Genomic DNA, 21,211 nt, shown 5'->3' with positions numbered 1-21,211 from the left:
TTATAACGCTACTAGTAGTTACTACGAATCTAAGAAAGTCGACCTTTTTCTAGAAGAACTTATACTTAGAACGCTATACGTAGAGTCTAAACCTATAGAGCCTTTTAAGTATAGTATATACGTCTCGTATATATTCCTTACGTATCCTACTATAGATTAGGATATCGTCTAGGTATACTATATAGCTTATATCGACTAGCTCTACTAGCGTATAGTTAATATATACTTAGAACGTCGCTAGTATATTCGTTAAGCCGAAAGGTATTACTTTATACTAGAAATAGCTATAGCGCGTACGAAACGTAGTCTTCTAGTAGTTACTTAGCTTAATCCGAATATAGTAGTATATATTAGCTAAGTCTAAGGATATAAACTATACGGCTCCTATAAGTCTATCTAGCATCTTACTAATTAGAAGTAGTAGATACCGGTTCTTAATAGTAATCTCGTTTAGCCTATAGTAGTCGATATATAACTATAGCTTACTATTCTTTTTTAGTACGAATAGAATAGGCGTACCTACCTCGCTATTAGAACGCTCGATCTAATCGTACTCGAGTTCTATTTTTAGGTACTTCTTAAGCTCGTCTAATTCTCGCTCTAACTAGTAATATAGTAGACGGAATAGTAGTATAGTTCTAGGCCGTAGGTTAATCGTATACTCTATACTATTAACTAGCTTACTTCTTATCTCCTCTATCGGATTAAGAATATCGTTAAAATAATAGAACTTCTTAGAAATAGACTTAACCTTATTACTTATTTTACTTAGGCTTACTATAAATACTACTAGTACCTTCTAAAGATCCTTAAAGAACTTATAGGCTTCTCGAACTTCGAACTTACTAAAACGATCGTTACTATATAGCTATTTATCTATAGCGCTACTAGCTAGTACGTACTAAGTACGTTACTATAAATAGCCTAAGATTACGTTAGGAGTTAGTATATTATATATATAGAAGATACTACTTATAGATCGCTCCTTACTACTAGAGTCTACGATCTATATATATATATAGTACGTACTATAATAGTACTCTAATTTACTCGTAAAAGTAGTAACTAGTAGTAGGACCGTATTCGGCTTTATTAGTAGATTATACTATAGTATAAAGGCTCTTAATATTATATTAATATCCGTAGTATCGTCGAGAAGAAAAGCGGCCGGCTTACTATCTAGCTACGTTTCGACTTCTCCTTCTATATATATCGCTAGTATACTCTAAACTAGTAGAAAGTTATCGCTATCTAGTTTAGTACTAGTAACTCGTACGTTATCTCCGGTATCTTAGCTTTTTTCGCTCTCTACTCCTTTACTATAGTTACTCTACGAATAGCTAGCTTATTACTATCTTTTATAGAGTTCGAGTAGTTAGAACTAATATAGCTAACCTCGTTATATATAAAGTATATAGGTTACTAGCTCTTGCTTTTACTTTTATCTCTACGTTTACTCTTCGGCTTACTACTATAGGTATCGCGTTAGCTACTAGTCGAACTAGAGGCCTCTTTATAAGGAGTATCGCTATTAGTACGCTTACGCTTAGCCTACTTATTCTTAGTATTACTACGATATAGCTTATAAAGTATAGCTTTCTTAGCTTACTTAAAGCGCTTTACTAGAGCGATAAGGTCGGTACGCTTATTAGAGATAGTATAGTTCTTAATAATATTCTTATATAGTAATAGCTTTAGTTTTATAAGGAACTAGCGTACTAGCTACGTCTTAGTATAGTTACCTAACTAAGACTCTAAGTTACTAAGGTCTATTACGAACTATCGTACGCTCTAGCTCTTACTCTAGTATATATTCTCGTATTCTATAGTTACGAGAAGTATATAGTTCGCTTAATCTCTAATAATATCGTATAGGAATTAATAGAACCGAGACTAGATATATCCTATAAGTAGAACGTCTAGGTATTTATTATACTATACTTCTTACGCTTCGCCTACGAGGTATATAATACTTATAATTACCTTCTAGTAATCCGTTAGGAACCTCTTTAGTATAGCTATAAAGTTTACTTCGAAAGTATAGATAAATTTATATACCTCCTTTATAGTCTTACTTTTAAAGAGCTTAGGTATATATAGCTTAATAGACTCGTATAAGCTATACTCGTTACTTTCGGAATATACGCTACTTATATAACTTATAGACGCGCCGCCTTACTAAGATATTAGCCGTCCGAGGCCTAGCGCTATCGCGCTTAGCTATACTAGTAATTTAGTTATCTATATCTCTTTTAGTAAGCGTTCGTTCTTAGCCTTAAGAGTATAGATCTCTAGCTATTTATATAATATATTATTTTTAGCTTAGAGACGCCTATATATTATATACGCGTTACTAGTATTATTAGTATTATTTATATTCTCGTTCTATTCCTCTTTAGCTTATACTATTCTAGATTCTAATATCTCTTCGATATAGCCTAATAGCTATCTATCGTTCGGTATATCGTTATTATAATTAGTCCGCTAGGTAGATACGTTTTATATAAGTATAATAGGCCTTAATAGATCGCTACTCTCGATAAGGTAGAAGAATTATAATTATAAGAGTAGAATATAGTAATATATTAAGCGCCTCTAGACTCTCTATCTAGAGATATTAAGAATAATTCTTACTTTCTTTATTTATATACGTTCTACGTACTTTTATTCTACGCTAAGTATAAGCGGTACTAGCTATTATACCTTAACGTCTAATAAGCTACGCCTCTCGAGCTATATACTCCTAGCTCTTATACTATTAGAAATCTAGTTAGTAGACTTCTAAAGAAGCTAATAGTAGTTATACTTTCTATAGCTACTATACTTATAGCTATAGTAACTAAACTTATAGATCCTAGCTAAATACTCTTTATATAGTTACTACTTCTACTAAAGAATAAAGAGGAGTACTAGAGAATAGAGAATCTAGAAGAAGAAAACTCTAGAGAACTATAACTCTAGTAGAAGAAAAGTAGAACTACTAAACTACTTAAGCTAAGCTAGAAAGTTAATAGATAAGCTAGTCCTAGTACTAGTAGAAGACTATATTCTAAAATAAAAGAATTAAATATTATATAGTAGAACCTATAAGGAAATAGAAATTAGAAGAGAAACTAAAACTAAACTTATAACTAAAAAAGAAGAAGATTTATTTTAAATAAAGAACTAGGCCTAGAGCTAAAAGCTTATAGTATAGTAATAAAATAAGTACTTTAGAAAAGATAGAGAGAATATAAATAGAAGAAGGAGCCTAGTACTAAGTATTATAAAGTATTTCTTAGCTAAGTCTAAAGCTAAGAATAGAAGTAGATTTAGAAAGCTCTATTAGAGGTTTAGAAGTCTATATTTATAGTAATTACTCCTTAAGTCTCTATATAGAAATAAGAAGTACCTATTCTAAAGTTCTATAAGAAAACAATTTAAGATTCTAAATAGAAATATATATAGGAAGATATAGTCTAAAAGGAACTAACTATATTAAGAAGTAATAATATCTAAATAGAGATTATTCTATCTAAAGAAGCAAACCTTATTATATCTAAGTAGATATTTAATATAAAGAGATTAATTAGTAGAGCTATTAAGAAGTTTAAGGTAAGACTAGTTATAAAAGATTTCTTTTAGAAGTTTAGAGTTAATTTCTAAGAAACCTTTATACTAATAGTTAGATATAATACTTTAAGAGTATTTATAGCTATAGTTTATAAGAAGGATCTAGAACTCTACTAAGTAGATATAAATAATATATTTACTAAGAGTAAACTTTAAGAAGAAATCTTTATAATTCTACTACTAGAAGTTAAAATTCTACCTAATATAGTCCTATAAATTCTAAGAAGCTTATATAGACTAAAGTAAGTAGTAAGAGACTAGAATAAACTCTATATCTTAAAGTTAAAATAGATTAGGTTTATATAATTAGAAGTAGACCTATACTTTCTTATCTACTAGGAAAGGAATATTCTAATTCTAACCTATATAGATAATATTCTAATTATAGTACTAAAGCTAGAAAATATACTTTAGTTTAAGGAATAGCTAGGTAAAGTATTTAAGATTAAAGATCTTAGAGAACTAGAGAAAATTCTTAGAATAAAGTTAATAAAAAATAAATAAGCTAGGATTCTAAAGCTTAATTAGGAATACTTTATCTAGAAGAACTTTATAAAGCTAGGAATAACTAAGGAAATAGCTAACCTAACTCTTTTACTAATAGATAGTTATAATAGCCTAAAACTAATAGGCTTATATAATAAGAGAGGGAATAAAATAGAGTACTAAAGCTAAACTAGTATCTAAATATAGCCTATAGTTATAATAAGACTAGATATTACTTTCTCTTTTAGAAAGTTAAGTTTATATATCTTAAATCTAGCTAAGAGGTATATATAAGCTCTAAAGAAACTAGTAAGATACTTAAGGTTATTCTAAGACTTAGAATTAATATTTAGAAGAAATAGAGGAAGCCTAATAGAGTATTTAGACTCTAACTATATAATAGATAAAGTAGATAGAGTCTTAATTCTTAAGAGTATTTTCTTCCTTTATAGAGCTCTAGTTTCTTAGATAAGTAGAAAGCAAAAGTCTATTATAATATTTATAATAGAAGCTAAGTATATAGCTATAAATAGATAGATAGATAGATAGATAATTCTTATACGCTAGTCTACTTCTTTTAACTAGAGTAAGTAGTACGCTCTATATTTTTCGTAGATAGAAAAGCTCTTATACTAGTACTCTAGTAGAAAAACCTCCTTATATCTTTATATTTTATAGTAAGCTCTATATAGCTTACTACTTCTATAGTTTCTAGTTCTCCTTAGGATAATTTATATTATCTTAATAGTCTAGATCCTTTATAGTAGTTATCCTTAGTTATTTCTTATATTATTAGTACTTAGGAGCCCGATCCTCTTACCTACTAGCTTAGAGACTTAAGCCTATATATATAGTCTTAGTCTCTATACTAGTATCTATATTAATCCTATATCTAACTCTTTCTTACTAGTTCCTAGAGTAGATATCTCTCTATATAAATCCTACTTAGATTTTAACTTTCCTTAGTATCTAGTTATATAATCTATATCTAGAGAAATTCTAGTTTACGTAGAATATCTAGAATAGTAAGTATCTTTATAGATAGCTCTAAGTATAGTATAGAGTTAGATAGCTTATATTAGATACTCTACTTTTAGACTTAAGGTTTCTAGAAAACTCTAGAGTAGAGAGACTAGTCTACTTTAGAGTCTTCTATTTTAGATAAAAGGCTTCTAGTAGCTAATTATCCTAGTATCTATAGAGATACTACTATTCCTTTCTTCTATTTCTACTATCCTTACTCTTTCTTATTAAAGTTTTCCTTTAGATATACTTAGTTCCTTCTTTTTAGTCTATTTAGAGCTTAGGTTACTACTCTAGCCTCTAGACCTATAGTAGTATTTACTACCTAGAAGAGCTATCCTATAGTCGAGTATTAGAATCTTATAGTAGTTATACTATACTAGCGTCGTCTTCGTATTCTTAGGAGCTCTCTAATCTCTCTAGGTCGAAATTCTAGACTTTTTATTACTTTCTTTCTACCTCTATAGGTATCTAGCTACTCTATACTTTGCTAGTATAGCCGAAGCTATCTATTTCTACCTACGACTACGTAGAGGTATATAATAGAACTTCGTAGGCTATAGCTATAAATATATATATAAAGTAATTTTAGTTCCTAGTAGTACTCTTAAAAGAGATAGACTATATAGAATTAGTAGAAGAATATCTATTCTAACTAACTATAAAAGTATATTCTAATATAGTAAGAGAACTAAGGCTAGTATAAATTATAGGAGATAATTAGGTAGCTTTAACTCTTATTAAGAATATATATACCTATAAGAGATCTAAATATATTAATATTATATATAACTATATTAGATATCTCTAGTAGTAGAAGAAAGTTATAGTAGAATATATTCTAATAAAAGAGATAGTTACTAATAGCCTAACTAAACTAAAGAATAGGCTATAGTTTTAGGAGTTTATAAGATAACTCTAGCTTATATAGAAAAAAGTAAAAGAATCTCTACTCTAACTATAGATTAAACTCTAGACCTTAGAGTAATTAATAAAAGATATATACTATAGTATTAGAGATACTATAGTATATATAAAACTAAGCCTAAGAGTTATACTATAGAAGAAGTAGCTTACTATATCTAATAAGTAATTATTATTTAGAAATAGATTTAAATATAGGAATATAAGTAGAAGACTATCTAGTCTAAGTAGGAGTATTAGAAAGTATAGTCTAGTTAGATATTCTAAGAGATACTTTAGAGATTAGAATTAGGTAATATAGGTTATAGAATACTAGGTTATATAACCTAGCTAATATCTATCTTAGAAGTAAAATATAACCTATAACTAACTAATATAATTAACTCGGTTAGTTCCTACTTATTATCTCTACTTCTACTATATTATATCTATTCGACGAGTACTTATAAGAATATAATTTAATATTAATTTTATATCTAATTCTTTCTTACTAGTCTATAGTAGAAGCTCTCTCTAATATTATACTCCTACTCTAAACTTTCTACTTTACTTAGTATCTAAGTTATATAACTTATATTTATAGAAATTATATTAAGTAGTAGTATTCTAAACTAGCTCTTCTATTATAGATAGCTTTAAATATAGAATAAGAGTTACTTTTATTAGATACTCTACCTTTAGAGTTAGTTATAAGATATCTAGAAGAGCTAGACTTTAGATAAATATCTCTATTTTTATAGTTCTACTAGTTATTATATAATTCTACTATAGAACCTAGTAGGTAAATAGGCTCTATAGATAGAGTTTCTAATCTCTTAGAATAAGTAGTTAAACCTAGTAGTACTAGAGGTATATACTAGTATATAGAGATATATCCTTCTTTCTTTTTAGAATACTTTCTAAAAAGTTTCTAAATCTTTTATTTAGCTTATTATTCTACTTTCTATCTAGACTAGGATATTTTCCTTTATAGTTTTAGCTACTTTATCCTATACTCTTCTCTACTCTTTCTACTTTACTTTAAAGCTTTAATTATAGTATACTTCTTCCTTCTTTTAAGCTTATTTTAGTACTAGATTACTACTCTAGCTTCTAAGTCTAGAATAGAATTTACTATCTAGAGATTCTAGTCTAGTCTCTTAGTACTAGGTCTTATATTAGTTCTAGCCGCGCTAGCTCTAGTTTATAGTATTCGTTAGAGTTCGCTCGGTATACGCTTCTATAGATTTCTAGACTTTTTATCGCTTTCTTTCTATCTTTATAGATATCTAGCCGCTCTATACTTTACTAGTATAGCCGAAGCTATCTGTTTCTACCTACGACCGCGTAGAGGTGTGCAATAGGACTTCGCAGGCGAATGTAGAAAATTAAGATAAAGATAAAGATAAAGATGAAGATGAAGTCGACAATTGAGCTCGGGCCACTTTCCACCCGCCGACGCGCCGAAGTCGCGACTCCAAAGTGAGGGTCCAGCTCGACGCGTGCTTTCCTCGTGTGTGCATCTTCATGACGCTGCCATTACAGCATGAGCAACGCAATGGCGGAAAGCAACAGCATTGCGTAGAATTGCAGCTGGTAAGTCACCAAAAATCATGTCTTCTCTCTGTCTTCGCGCACAACTCTCTCGTACACTCACGTACATCCCGCCATCATCACGTTTCCTCAGCATTGCTTCGAGACCTCACTTGCAGAGACCACACGCCGTACACAAAACGGCGTCGAACCGATTGCAGAACTTCACCGCACACTTCTCTTCTTCGGTGAAGACATCTTCCAACATGGCTTCAGACCATCCTCGAGAGCACAACAATGACAGCTTCAAGCTGGCAAATGTCTTTGACGTCAAGGGCAAAGTCGCCCTCATCACTGGTAAGTAATCGCATACCGTGGGAACCGGGAACATGCGACTAACGCTCCACAGGCGGAGGCTCAGGCATCGGTCTCATGGCGACTCAGTCACTTGCCGTAAACGGCGCCAAAGTTTACATCATCGGCCGCACAGAAGAAAAGCTCGAGACCGTGGCCAAGACCTACAATGAGGGCGTCGAAGGCGAGATCATCCCGTTGACCGCCGACATCAGCAGCAAAGAAAGCATCTCGAAGCTTTTCGACGAGTTCAGCTCCAAAGAATCGCATCTTGACATTCTCATCAACAACGCCGGCATCTCCACCTCGACATTCAAGACCGAAGGAAAGAACGCCGAAGAACTGAAGTCGAATCTCTTCGACAACAAAGACGCTTCTTTTGAAGACTGGGAAGCTGTCTATCGCACCAATGTCGGCCAACTCTACTTCGTCACCACCTGCTTCCTACCACTGCTCCAAAAGGCCACAGAAAAGACGTATGGCTGGTCATCTACCGTGATCAACATCTCTTCCATGTCCGGCGAAGTCAAGACCATGCAACATCATCCACAATATAACGCTTCGAAAGCAGCCGCCAGCCATCTGACTCGCATGATGGCAAATGAGTTCTTCCAAGCAGGTCTGAAGATCCGCGTCAACAGCATCAGCCCTGGTGTGTTTCCCAGCGAAATGACGGCCGGAGAAAGCGGCGCGAACCAGAAGAGCCATGTGGAGAAGGAGAAGTATGAGGGTAAAGCCGCAGCGCAGAGACCGGGCAAGGATCGTGATATGGCTGGAGCAGTTCTCTACGCCGCCACAAATCAATACTGGAACGGACAAAACGTGACAATCGACGGTGGCTACGAGTTGGTTTCGGGGAAGTAGAGAGAGGGCGGTGAATTTTCAGGGGAAAGGCGTGTGCTCAGAACATTCCACATGGTCTCGGGTCCCTTCAGGCCTCTTTGTTCCAGTTAGATGGCCTACCCTTGTCGTAGCTGCACTTTAGAGGTCACAGTACCTGCTAGCAACGTCAAGAGTAATGATCCAATCGACGTACCGCGAACATGAAGGACGCGGAAGGAGTTTCTAGAACTTATCTAGGCTGCATCTCATTGTCAGTGCTTGGGCCGGATCCGTTCTTACATGCTCCTCCTGCACGATGACAACCATGGTTCCAACCAGAAGCTACAATGCTGCGATTTTGTGTCCCTCAGGACATAATTCGGCTTAGGCCTTGCATTAACGCCGATCCTCGGCCTACTATTCTGCAGCAGTTCCTTCCTTCCGATGCTCTTCGGCCGCGATCCGATTCTTTCCAGCATCCATTTCTTGCCGCGAGAACTTCGTGCTTTACATCATCAAGTGTAACACTCAACAACTCAACGACGACGTTCATTCCTCAATGACTGCAGGCCGTACCAGATTGGCTTACATGGCATGCATCCACGACCTCGTCTCCTGGTATCTCGACGGCCGTATCCTCAGTAGGGTAACTATTGGGGGTCACGGAGCTGTACATGCCATTGGACCAACAACGACATGAGAAGTTCACCTGGCATTCTCTTGTTGCATAGATCATGAATCTCGGACGTTCTGAGCCTGGGCGACTTTTCGTTCACCACTGACGTACCACTCGACAGAAAGTAGTTCACTGTCATCGATAGTATCATAAGCACAAAGATCGCAGCCGCGGCGATGCTCGTACTGTAACGTACACAATGTGGGTATATAATGAAGACGAAAATTATTCACGACAGGCTCGACAACGATCTAAGAAGCATCCTCTCGAGCATAAGTCTCAAGAACCCCAGCACTTCCAAGTCTCAAAGACGATTTCTCAAAGCCATCTACCAACCGTAAATTATTAAAGCATTCTTCATCCAGAATGAATCGACTCGGTCTCCTACATCCTTCGACTCTCACTACCAAGAACTCTCCAGAGACTCTATCCCTATATTTCGCCTTCAGCAAGCACCTCTCCCAAATCGTCAACCACGCGCTCGTAACTTACTCCCTCCCATCAAGCGGCGCTCTCATCGGACCCTATGGGATTCTCCTCCACACTCCAGCCATCGGTCACGCCATTCTGTCGCTCTATCAATCCATCCTGGCCTCACCCAAAGCCAGCTCAACACTCTCTTCTCGGACAAAAGCTATAATATCACTTGTCGTCTCCGCCAACGAGAGATCTCAGTATATGACATATTTCCACTCAACACTTGGTATCCATTCACAGATCTTGACACAGAACGAAGTCGATTCTCTCCAGGCTGGACTGTGTGCAAGCACGCTCGACAGGACCGATCGAGTCGTCTTTGGCATGACGAGAGAATTATGCGTTCAGTCGGGCGTGTTATCGGAGAGGCTCTGGAACGAGGCCTTGTGCATGTTGGGAAAGGACGGCGCAACTGCAATTGTACATTTTGTGGCCTTTCAGCGGTATTTGTCAACGATTGAGAGGGCATTTGATGCACAAGCTCCGGCGGAGGGAGAGAGGGTCGAGGGTTCATCGCCTCAGATGGAACAATGAGGAACGAAATATGTGTTCAACAATGACAAAGCGTTTATTAGAGGATGCTACATTTGAGGGTACGTAGTTCAATAAACAAAGTCTCATAGATGCCCAAGTTCCCTATACGATTGTATCCCAGGTCGCACCGTGTGCACAGTTTCTCTCCTCGCCCTCAAACAATACCGCAATCCCCAAATCTACCGACTCACCAATACTTCTCTAAAAGCTCCACCCACTTTATCTTCTCCTTCTCACCTTCTCTCTCATGCCCACAAATCCACCTTTGCAACTCGTAGAAATAGTCGCTGGCCCAAAGACTATCATAAACTTCATTCCAAATACCACAATCCTGTGACTGCTCCTCGCTCATGACATCGTCGATTTCCCAAATCCTAGCTTCTCGAAACACATCCGGTTGGATTTTCCTCAGTGGCTCCAACAAGCGTTCGACTATTGGTAGAGAAGAATATGAATCAGTCTCCATCTGAGCCAGGCGACGGCCACGCTCCGAGTGCCAAAAGCTACCAGGATCCCAAAATTCGTCGTAGAAACTGATATCGCCATCACCTCCATCTTCAAATTTCACCGAAAGACGTCGGGGCAAAGAGGCGGAGCCAGAGTGAGTGTTGATCCACTTGACGACTTCCGCGAGATGTCTAGCTACTTCCGAAATCTCCCACGGACACCTATCGGCATCGCCTTTCCAGTCTTGCTTTACCTCGTACGTCTTAAACTCGATGCTGATCAGCTGCAGGCGCTTGTAAGCCGCAAGCGGTGGGATCCAAGGTGCTGATCTTGCTCTAAGGTGAAATTTGATATGTCTGCGTGTAGCTTGATCTCGCTCTCGAATCTCGGTTGCGATCTGTGGGTGGGCGGCACAAATGTTTAGAAAGTCTGGGTTCTGAATATTGGAATCGCGGACTTCGGGCTCCTCGTTGCTCGTAACGTTCGAGATGATGTTTGTATAGATGTCATCGCGAAGCTCGCGAGGAAGATCCAAGAATCCCGTCTTGGGCACGGCTTTCGGCTGAGCCATGACTTGAGTTTAGTGTAGGAGTTGCGAAGAAGTCTTATTGTGTGCTTGCTGTTGCAAACTGCAGTAGGCGTCTGACAGATCAAGATAGAGATGTCAAAGTGTTAAGTGCTAGTCCGAGTTGATGCGTAGGAGCAGGCCACTGGGCGGGGCGTTGTTACCTTTATAAGGAGAGATTTGAGGGCGACAAATATAGTGGTAATAGAAAAGCTTCAAACTTAAAAAAAATTGAGGCCACAAAAATGCCATAGTTTTAGGGACCAGTGGGTGCTTCTCTCAAAGGATCCATAAATGTATTACCCGGAAAGTCGCGGCTGAGGCTTTGAGGATGATGGACTATTGGCTGACAGCGAATATCGTGTCGAGATGGTTGACTTGAAGTCAATATCTCCACGCCCGACCATGAAAAGATACGATTCGGGTAATGCTCCTCTCCAGTAGTCGGACAACTTTCCTGACACATACAAAATGCTTTCAATGACACGCAGTGTCAAGCTCAGTGAACAACATCGAGATCATTTGACAGTATTTTCTCAAACGCCCACATGACTTGTCTGGAGAAGGCACACATGCCCCATGCACTGACCATGGGAGGCACACCGAGCTGCTCTTCGCCGTTGCGACAGCAACGAGCTGCTAACACAATTGGAAGTCAGCTCTCACACCATCGTCAGTGCCAGATCATCATGTTGCAGGTAGAGCTCAAGAGGTGGATTTGCTCGTTCGGCGATCGCATTGAACGAGCGTGTTCTGGTGTTCGTCTTAGCTTCACCTACCTCATGCTTGATAGAGCGATGAGGAAGACTACTGAGCCCTCGCCACTACGTCAAAGTGCGAACACATTGGAAGGGTCCCACCTCTTCACCACGCCGTCGCCGTAAAACAGTCCCCTTTTTCCCCCTAGAATCCCGACTCATGTCACGACTCAGGTACTACAAATCCAAGCAATCGCCATTCTCAGCTCTCCGTCGCTCTCCTCCGCACTCGTTTCCCTGAAAATATCGTGAATATCTGATCTCGTTCGTTGGGCCGTTCGATCGTTCGACTGCCGTTTGGTCGGTCGCTCGGTCGATTGATCGTTCGAATAGCAATATGTTGGTCGACTCGGTTTCACCCCGTGGGGCTACTTACACCACAAGCCGCGTGAAGGCGTCGTCCGAAGTGGCATGAGGAGAGGAGAAAGGGCCTTAGGTCTCGCGGGAAGAAGTATCTTAGGAGCCGGGAGGGAAGAGTATTCCTAGGTGCGGACGGTCAAAAAATATGAGGACTGGGGACTCACCTTGCGGTCTGCGGGCCACGTCCTCACATGGCGGCATCCCGCATCTGGGCATCCACTTTGTCGACACGCCTGAGTGCCTAATTCAGGCAGTCGGCCTGCAACGCTTCCATTGCTCCTGTACCCCACGTCCATTGCGGGCCAATTGGGGGCATTCTTCCGACCGAAGTCGTCGTCGTGCCTGGTGTGCCATGCTGCCTCTGCGATCGCTGTCAAAGGTTAGCTTTCGAGAAGTGTAATAGTTCCACCACCAATGCTTCTGCTGCGAGCGACAATGGCGACCTCGGCAATACGGCGTCCTGTTGCGTTGGCCAATGTTCTGGAAAAAGTGTGGCAACCTGTCTTCTGATGCAAATTGGTTGAATCGGAACGTGAGACATCTTGGTGCAGTGGCACAGTCGTGTCTTGCTTCTGGAGTCACAATTGACACGAGAGGTGATGAGAACTTACCTCGCAAGACGGACTCCTGATCAGGGTCGAGACCAACGGTCCCCTTGGTCCAGGAGCCCAACGTCGCACACACCTCCTCCCAACCGCCGTCGCGGCTCAGGACCGCCTCAACATGCCGCTGATTCGATAGTGCTTTGTTCTTCGCTTTGATCCATCCCAAGTGGACGGCCAGGAAATCGCCTGCGAGACACAACCAGCGGAGCTGATTGTACTGAGTGGAGTGTTCCAAGATCTGTTGCTGAGTAGCCATGTCGTCAATCCGGCCAGAAGACGAGAGCAGTCTCAACAACGCAATTAATGCTTGAGAAAGGAAAAGAAAACGAAGAAGCGAAAAGTCAACACTTGAAGTAAGCGGCACTCCGGGACAAACAACGTTGCCAGGCAACTGACGAAGACGAGGAAGCGGCTTTCGGAGCCTGTTGCATTGGAAATCGCCTTGGAAAGCTGTTCCAGCCGGCAAGAGAAATCCTGCATCCTTCTCAAGCCCCGGTGAAGGCCGTCCTCGTGTGCAGTCGCGCATTGCCGTGACTTCCGACCACCGTGACCTCCAATCAACAACAGTCTAATCCTGGCTTTCTCTGGTGGGATAAGAACACAGCAGACATCCAGGCAGTAGCGAAGTTGCCAACCAGTCCTCATGTTAGAAGCAACAACTTGTATTCAAATTTGTACTCCCGCTGTCCAGAGCCTTGTGCATCTGTTGGAAGGAGGAGGCGCTATACATGGCACATGACAGATGTATTGCAGATGAGGACAGGTCAAGACCCTTCTGCGTGCACCTCCATGGCATAAATTAGCCTGTGGCAGTTGCCATGCGCTTGTACTTGTCCGTGCTCTGGACCTCGATCGGACCTTCAGTTGCTTCGGAGCACTGTTCTGAGACTATCTGCATAGCATCTGCAAGCGGATCGCTCGCGGTCCTTCTGTCACAGGATCAGGTGACATCGTTCCTACCTCATCCGTGGCTAGGGACTCAGAGCTCGCCGAGCCGCCAGACAGGCCCAGTGGTTAGGATTTTACTGCGCCGACTCATGCTGCATCTCAGTAAACTCTTTAGAAATACGGCTTGAGTCCAGCGGCCACTCTTTTATACGCGAGTAACCCTAGAGCCAGAAGACTCTAGCCCGGGAATGGCAGGGTCCGATTCGGATCGAATGTCAGCGAATACCGCCTTCCGAGTGAAGCCTGCCTCGTATTGTCCGATAGGGCCTCAGGGTATGGGATGCGTATGGATACATCGCACACGGTGCTACCTTGGACGCCTTGGTCATTGGGCCTTGAATATCGAGGTGCAGACCTCGGAGCCACCTTCATCTTACGCGATATCGTTGAGGATGTCGCTGTGGATCTCATCGCGAAGCTCGCTGGGAAGATCGAGAAATCCTGTCTTGTGTAGGACTTTCGGCCGAGCTATGACTTGGATGCAATGTCGAACTGCTTTGAATTTCTCTTGCCGATGGAAGCTGTACTGTATTACTTGAGGATGAGGACTGTGCTTTCAGGACATCAATCTTGGTAATTAGGAGCAAATGACTTAGGAACGAACGCTGTTGTTAATATTAGACCACTTTTTGAGGACCATGATAGAATAGTGGTAAGGCAGATGTTCAGAACTTTGAGTCCGGTGAGCCTTGAACAACATATGAAGACCAAACTCACTCAGACCGCGAAGGGGAATCCAGGCCGTCGTATAGCACGAGGTTGACATTACGACTTCTCGCACGTGTGGGAGACACAGTATGCTTCGGTCAATGGATCCGTTCGCGAGCTTTATCGTAAATTGTTTCAAAATTTCGACGTCCATATTCTGATGTGACGCGGTCGCTATGCGAGTGGATTTCGGGAATCGTGAGAAAAGCTTAGTAGGAGAGGATTCTATGGGTCGAGGCCAGCAGGAACTTCACTCTAGGTGAGGACTGAGGCCACTCAGAGCGCCAGTAGGAATCCAAGCTCTGATGTCGACACGATCGACGTCGCACATTTTTCGATCGTAGGAGGCATGTCATTTCTCTGGCAATTGCTGCAGTCGTGGAGGCAATCAATGTAATTATCCTCTGGTTCCACATGAGACCAGAGCACAGCACACGGAGTTCATGAGGTTGAATTGCTCTCCGCGCAGGCAACGCGTATGGATTCTCACTTTGCTTAGCTCGCGTTGACTCTGCCTAGCTCGCATTTGGTGAGGCAATGAGAGGCTTGGCTGCGCGCGAAGCTTCGAATTGAGGTGATCTCCATGCTCTGAACGGCGGCGTCGCCGGGCCACATCTTCTCTGTAGCCCATTCCAGTGCCAGGTGGCCAGCTAGTGGACGAAGCAGCAATCTGTCGAGCATAGCATACTCGGACGCCACTACTGTGAGTTGAGGACTCGATCTCCACACCTGTTTCATCCAGCTCTATCACTCGCCGTCCCGAATGGCTGATAAGGCAAGAAGTCCCGATGCGTCCTCTGAGAGTCGAGCATCGGCAATGGAGGATACAGATCATTTATTGCCTTGGGACGTTCGCTCTCCTTTGTAACTCGTGTGATTAGCCGACCGCTCACTGTCCATAGTCTCGATGCAGGAAAGTGCGATCTGTGAGGAGCTCGAGAGATGCATGACAATGCCGGATGGTCAGCCATTTCGCTCTGCGCAGCTTTGCGCAAAGTCGCGAGCCATGATGAGCAGAGACAGTACGAAAAATGCAGAGGCATTAGTGGTGTGTGTTATGGTTCTCGGGCTTGTGATTTGTCCTGAATGATTGAGGTCCTGCTGGAAGAAGTGAAATTGCGCGCAAGCGTGATTTGCCGGACGCCAAGAAATTTCTCTTTGCAGGACATAGAAAGTGACCTAAAAGAGTTCAAACATCGCTCAAATTTGCGTCTCGATTTCATCTAAAGACTTTTATAATACTTTATGTTCATCTCTCGTAGGGATCACGTACCTCTGCTAAGCCCAGCCCAGCAGCGTGAATCCTCATCATAGCTTCGGCTTATCCATCGCCTCATCGACTGCATCCCCAGCGATTCATGGGATGCCAGCCTTCTTCTTGAAGGCGTTGATGAGACCGCTGGTAGAGCTGTCGTGCTGTGAGCTCTCGCCTGGGTTGTCAAGCTCGGTCTGGATGCTCTTCGCGAGGGCCTTGCCGAGCTCGACTCCCCACTGGTCGAAGGAGTTGATGTTCCAGATCGCACCCTCAGTGAAGGTGACGTGCTCGTAGTATGCGATGAGCGCGCCGAGTGTGCCAGGTGTGATCTGCTCAGCGAGAATGCTAGTGGTAGGGCGGTTACCCAAGAAGACCTTGTGAGGTACAAGTTCGGCGGCGGCACCCTCGTTCTTAACGGTCTCTGGTGTCTTGCCAATCATAAGTGCCTCTGCTTGAGCGAAGTAGTTCGACGCAAGCATGTGCTGGTGCTTGTTGTTCTCGACTGGGTTGTGCGACTTGGCGGCAATGATGAAGTCGGCTGGGATCAACTTGGTGCCCTGGTGCAGCAGCTGGAAGAAAGAGTGCTGGGCGTTTGTGCATGGCTCGCCGAAGAGGATAGCGCCGGTCGTGTACTTGACGTAGTCACCGGAGCGGGTAATAGCCTTGCCGTTCGACTCCATAGACAACTGTTGCAGGTAGGCGGGGAAGCGGTGCATGTATTGGTCGAATCTGTGCCAAGTCAGCCCAACTCAGTATGATGTGCTTCGGGTACGATACTTACGGAGAAACAAGGTGTGTCTGAGCACCGAAGAAGTCGGAATACCACACGCTCAGTAGACCTCCGATGACTGGAATGTTCTGCTCGAGTGGAGCAGTCTTGAAGTGGTGGTCCATGGCCTGGGCACCAGCAAGGAATTGCTTGAAGTTGTCGAAGCCAATATAGAGAGCGACGGACAGACCAATGGCTGACCAGACGGAGTAACGACCACCGACCCAGTCGCTAAAGCCGAACATGTTCTTCGTGTCAATGCCAAACTTGGACACCTCCTTGTCGTTGGTCGACAGTGCGACGAAGTGTTTGGCGACATCTGACTCGCTCGCCTTCTCGAGGAACCACTTCTTCGCAGTGGTCGCGTTTGTGACTGTCTCAGCGGTGGTGAAAGTCTTCGATGCGATGAGGAAGAGAGTGGTCTCACGATCACTGTCTGCGAGAGCCTCTGCAATGTGTGTGCCATCAATGTTGCTGACGAAGTGGAGCTTCATGCCCTTCTTGCCGTATGGCTTGAGAGCCTCAGTCACCATGACGGGACCGAGATCTGAGCCACCGATACCAATGTTGATGATTGTATCGATTGGCTTGCCAGTGTGACCCTTCCACTCTCCGCTGCGCACTTGCTCGGAGAACTCCTTCATGTGATCCAACACACTGTTGACCTCCTCAACGACGCTCTTGCCATCAACTTGCATCGGCTCGTTCTTGACATTGCGAAGGGCAACGTGGTAGACGGCACGCTGCTCAGTGAAGTTGATCTTCTCGCCCTTGAACATGTCATCGCGGAGCTCCTCAAGCTTAGCCTCTTGCGCGAGCTTCACAAGCAAAGGTAGTGTGTCCTCGGTGATGAAGTTCTTGCTGAAGTCGAAGAGGATCTCGGTGCCGTCGGCCTCGTTCGCAAAGGTGCGGCTGTACTTCTCGAATCGCTGTGGGTCTTTCTCGAACTCGCTCTTGAGGACCATGCCGCGACCGAGCTTGTCATGGTGCTCCATGAGAGCCTTCCATGCTGGAAGCTCGTTTGCCTGTGAGAAGCCTGGCATGGTGGCAATGTCTCGTTTCTAAAGGTCAATGCGGTGTGCTGTGAGCTAGCTGCCTGGTCAATTGGTCGAGTCCTGGTGAGTGGCAGTGCGGAAGAATTGCTTACGTGTGTCTGTGTGCGAGGTCCAAACAAACAAAAGCTCCGTGAGTGAGCGAAGTGGTTGAAAAGGAGAATTGAGTGCTCGCAGCAAGGTTGTTGAGCTTGGAAGTACAACAAAAGTCGAGTCCGTGCAAGTGAGTTGTCCCGCCGTTCCTGCCCCGCCACGACGCATGACTTCATCCCCACCAGGGCTTGCCTCACTTCGCCAAAACAGATCCGCGAATTCCGCAATTCGGCTGGTGCGGGATACAAGTGAGCAATATAAGCATGCGTTTACTTTGATAATAGCACTCATATCAGTTGGAGTACACATCAACGTGCCACGACCATGCTGTACTCGTTCCCTCAAACGTGCTCAATGCGTGGTTGCCACGTGACGACAGTGGATCGGCATCTGAGACAGAAATATACTCCCGAACAAGAATCGATTTCATTGCCGACAGTGACATCGACCCCCAAAAGCTGTCCACATGCCAAACTCCGAGAGATATGGCGCGAGAATGGCAGTTCTGCCTCTGTGGCCTGACGAGTTTAGTAACAAATTGCGGATGATACTGGCGAGACTGAATCAGTCCTGCTTTCAATCGAGCCTTCCGGACTGGTATCGCGACAATGCTTGGCGATCAATTCTTTGTAATCGCTTCTAGCAGAGAACGAAATTTCTCTCTCCGTTACAAACCGCTGACCAATGCCACCATATGCACTTTTTTGCAATCTGTAAGCCTGCCCCACGTGTCGAAGTTATCGCTGGTCAAACCCGCTGCCACGCGCGATGCTGCCGCCTGCGTCGCCGAGCCCCTCCACTGGGCGATTGTACGACCATCCTGCGAATTGCTGCTGCATCGTTTGCGACAGCATAGGTCCTTCCACGTACGAGTCGGTGGGTGCTTCCGATGTGAACTCCTTGTCAAAGTTGGCAGTGTCAAGTTCGTCGACCACATTTGGCTTGAAGCTTGGCTCGTATTTGCGGTCAAGCAACTTTCGCCAATCTATGCTATGGAAGAATGGGTGTGCCTGTGAGCATCATGTTAGCGATCGTGAATCCAAAATAATCTGCACTAGCTCTGTTCCTGCAGCCAAACCAACAACTGCAGGCCCAGCTCAAGTGCTAGATATTGGAGCAGGCAGGGAGCCGCGAAAAACTTACCTTGATTTCAGCAGCACCGTTGGTACCCAGTCGCCGCGTAGCATCTCGGTCGAGCAGCTTGCTAAGCAAATCCCGTGCTGCTGGCGGCACGATTTCGGGTCCTGGGAAATGCAGAGGCTCGGACAGAATCTTGCGGTACATCTCGTTTGTGTTCTCATCATAAAAGGGAGGTAGACCAGTCAACATCTCGTAGAGCAGTACACCCAATGTCCACCAGTCCACTGCTTTCGTATAGCCTTGACCGTGGAGAAGCTCAGGCGCAAGATACTCCGGAGTTCCACAGAATGTGTTTGTCTTGTCGTCATCCTTCATATCAAGCTTGCACAGCCCGAAGTCACACAGCGCAATGTGTCCAACGTAGTCCACCAGAATGTTCTCAGGCTTCAAGTCACGGTAGATGACTCCGAAGCCGTGTAAGCACTCGAGTGCGCAAAGCAGTTCGGCTGCGTAGAATCTCGACCTGTTAATGTCGAATCGTTGTTCCTTCTGCAAGTGATGGAACAGCTCGCCGCCGTTCACGAACGCCAGCACCAGGTAAAGCTTGTCTGGCGACTGGAACGAGAACTTGAGCGGCACGATGAAGGGGTTGTTAATCTGTGCCAGGACGGACCGCTCTGCCAAAGTGTGCGCCACTTCAGATCTTGAAATAATGTGTTGTTTTCGCAATGTCTTGAGTGCGTAGATCCGGTTCGTGTCTTTCTTCATGACCTGCATGACTTTGCCGAAACTGCCCTTGCCTACCACCTTCAACAGCTCAAAGTCTTCGACCTTGAGTGATCTCTGTCGGTTCTCCACGAACTTGACGCCAAGTTTGATGGAACCAGTCCCAAACTGAACTTCGTGCCAGGACACACCAGAACTCTGGCCATTGCTCGACTGAGGAGCCGGGGGCGCGGTCTTGTCCTTCTTGCTCTTGTCTGCATTCTGCTGTGCCTGTTGGTCCGCAGCGGCAGGCTGTCCCTCTTCACTGAAGGTGGGAGTCACGCGGCAGGTACCAATGAAGATATCCTCTCGCCTGTTATTGTTTTGCGAGTTCGGGTTCCGAATGTATAATGACAAGCTGATCTCGGTGGACCTGCTGACATCGAACTTGTACTGTGTGCTATCTCCTGCCCAGACGGGATTCTCTGGCGTTCCAGAAACAGCGTTCACAAACACCTGCTGTTTATCGAAGTCCACGAGTGCGTAAGGTAGATATTTGCTGCTGTAGCGACCATGCGTAGAGGGCATGTTATTGATTCCGCCACCACTGGCTGAAACTGGGCGGAACCCGCCTTGATTCTGTGCACTCGAGCCCGGTCGAGCACTGTTGCCACCCATGTAGCTGCCGGAGAATGATCCGGCGCTCATGCTACCGCCATGTCCGGGTCGCTGAAAGAGTGACTCCTGTCCGGGAGGCAGACTGAAGCCCCTGCCCTCGTGAAGTGTCAAGATGAGAATACCGGGCTTCGCAGGAGCGGCGGGCGCAGTCGCCATTTGTTCAGAGGCAGCGATGCCTTGCGGATCAGCGGCGCCATTGGAAGGAGTCGCCGTGGACGATGGGGCGGTCGGGGTCTGCGTGCCAGGCGTGGCGGTCGCCGAGGGCGATTTTTGTGGTGGATCGACAATCGTGGACTGTGATGAGGAGCGAGAGAAGGTGTTCGCGAAGGGAGCGCCCAGATGGGTGTCCTTCAATTCTGGCAGAAGTCAGCTGGCTGTTCCAAGTTCGGTGTTCACCGCCTGTCGCATACTCTTGGTCAGCTTCCACGACATGTTTGTTGTGAATGCTGGATGTGAGATAGTGGCAGTCGCTCAGGACGCAGGCGAGGGAGAGGGGGCTCGCCCGGTGGTGTGCTGCTTGTGCACGTGGGTCGCCGACCCTCTGGTGCTGAGCGATGACGACGAGGAGCGAGGTGAAAAGGGCGGCGTTCGTGTTGAAACAAGCGAGGTGAAGATGTTCTGAGGCAGTAGGCTGGCTAGTCTGCCCCTCGTAGCGGCCGGCGTCCCGCTCTTGGGCTTGAAAGGATGAATTGGTAATGCTGCTGGAGCAAGCGCAGCACGAGGCACGGCTATTTGCGCAACTGGAGAAGTGGAAGAGCGTGTTTGCGT

General features: G+C 43.9%; 5 protein-coding genes across 5 annotated transcripts; 1 reads left to right on the top strand and 4 right to left on the bottom strand.

Moving 5' to 3' along the window:
• Nucleotides 1-7,823: 7,823 nt before the first annotated feature.
• RHO25_006071 (uncharacterized protein) lies at nt 7,824-8,775 on the top strand (the record flags this gene model as incomplete). Its single annotated transcript, XM_023596928.2, has 2 exons — nt 7,824-7,914; nt 7,967-8,775. 2 exons carry the CDS (start codon nt 7,824-7,826, stop codon nt 8,773-8,775), a joined length of 900 nt encoding a protein of 299 aa, XP_023452953.1.
• Nucleotides 8,776-10,607: 1,832 nt separating this feature from the next.
• On the bottom strand, nt 10,608-11,438 carry RHO25_006070 (uncharacterized protein; the record flags this gene model as incomplete). The annotated part of the gene is made up of 1 exon (XM_023596927.1): nt 10,608-11,438. One exon carries the CDS (start codon nt 11,436-11,438, stop codon nt 10,608-10,610), a length of 831 nt encoding a protein of 276 aa, XP_023452955.1.
• Nucleotides 11,439-12,930: 1,492 nt separating this feature from the next.
• On the bottom strand, nt 12,931-13,411 carry RHO25_006069 (uncharacterized protein; the record flags this gene model as incomplete). The annotated part of the gene is made up of 2 exons (XM_065602735.1): nt 12,931-13,010; nt 13,162-13,411. The coding sequence occupies 2 exons, from the start codon at nt 13,409-13,411 to the stop codon at nt 12,931-12,933; spliced, it is 330 nt and encodes a 109-aa protein (XP_065458807.1).
• A 2,756-nt stretch (nt 13,412-16,167) lies between these two features.
• On the bottom strand, nt 16,168-17,878 carry RHO25_006068 (uncharacterized protein; the record flags this gene model as incomplete). Its single annotated transcript, XM_023596926.2, has 2 exons — nt 16,168-16,795; nt 16,848-17,878. The coding sequence occupies 2 exons, from the start codon at nt 17,876-17,878 to the stop codon at nt 16,168-16,170; spliced, it is 1,659 nt and encodes a 552-aa protein (XP_023452263.1).
• Nucleotides 17,879-18,717: 839 nt separating this feature from the next.
• RHO25_006067 (uncharacterized protein) lies at nt 18,718-20,875 on the bottom strand (the record flags this gene model as incomplete). The annotated part of the gene is made up of 3 exons (XM_023596925.2): nt 18,718-18,990; nt 19,124-20,799; nt 20,854-20,875. 3 exons carry the CDS (start codon nt 20,873-20,875, stop codon nt 18,718-18,720), a joined length of 1,971 nt encoding a protein of 656 aa, XP_023452264.1.
• Between the last annotated feature and the right edge of the window lie 336 nt (nt 20,876-21,211).

This window comes from Cercospora beticola, chromosome 4 (genome assembly GCF_033473495.1).
Source record: "Cercospora beticola chromosome 4, complete sequence".
Taxonomy (NCBI): Eukaryota; Fungi; Ascomycota; class Dothideomycetes; order Mycosphaerellales; family Mycosphaerellaceae; genus Cercospora; species Cercospora beticola.
This window is presented reverse-complemented; position numbering and strand designations above follow the sequence as displayed.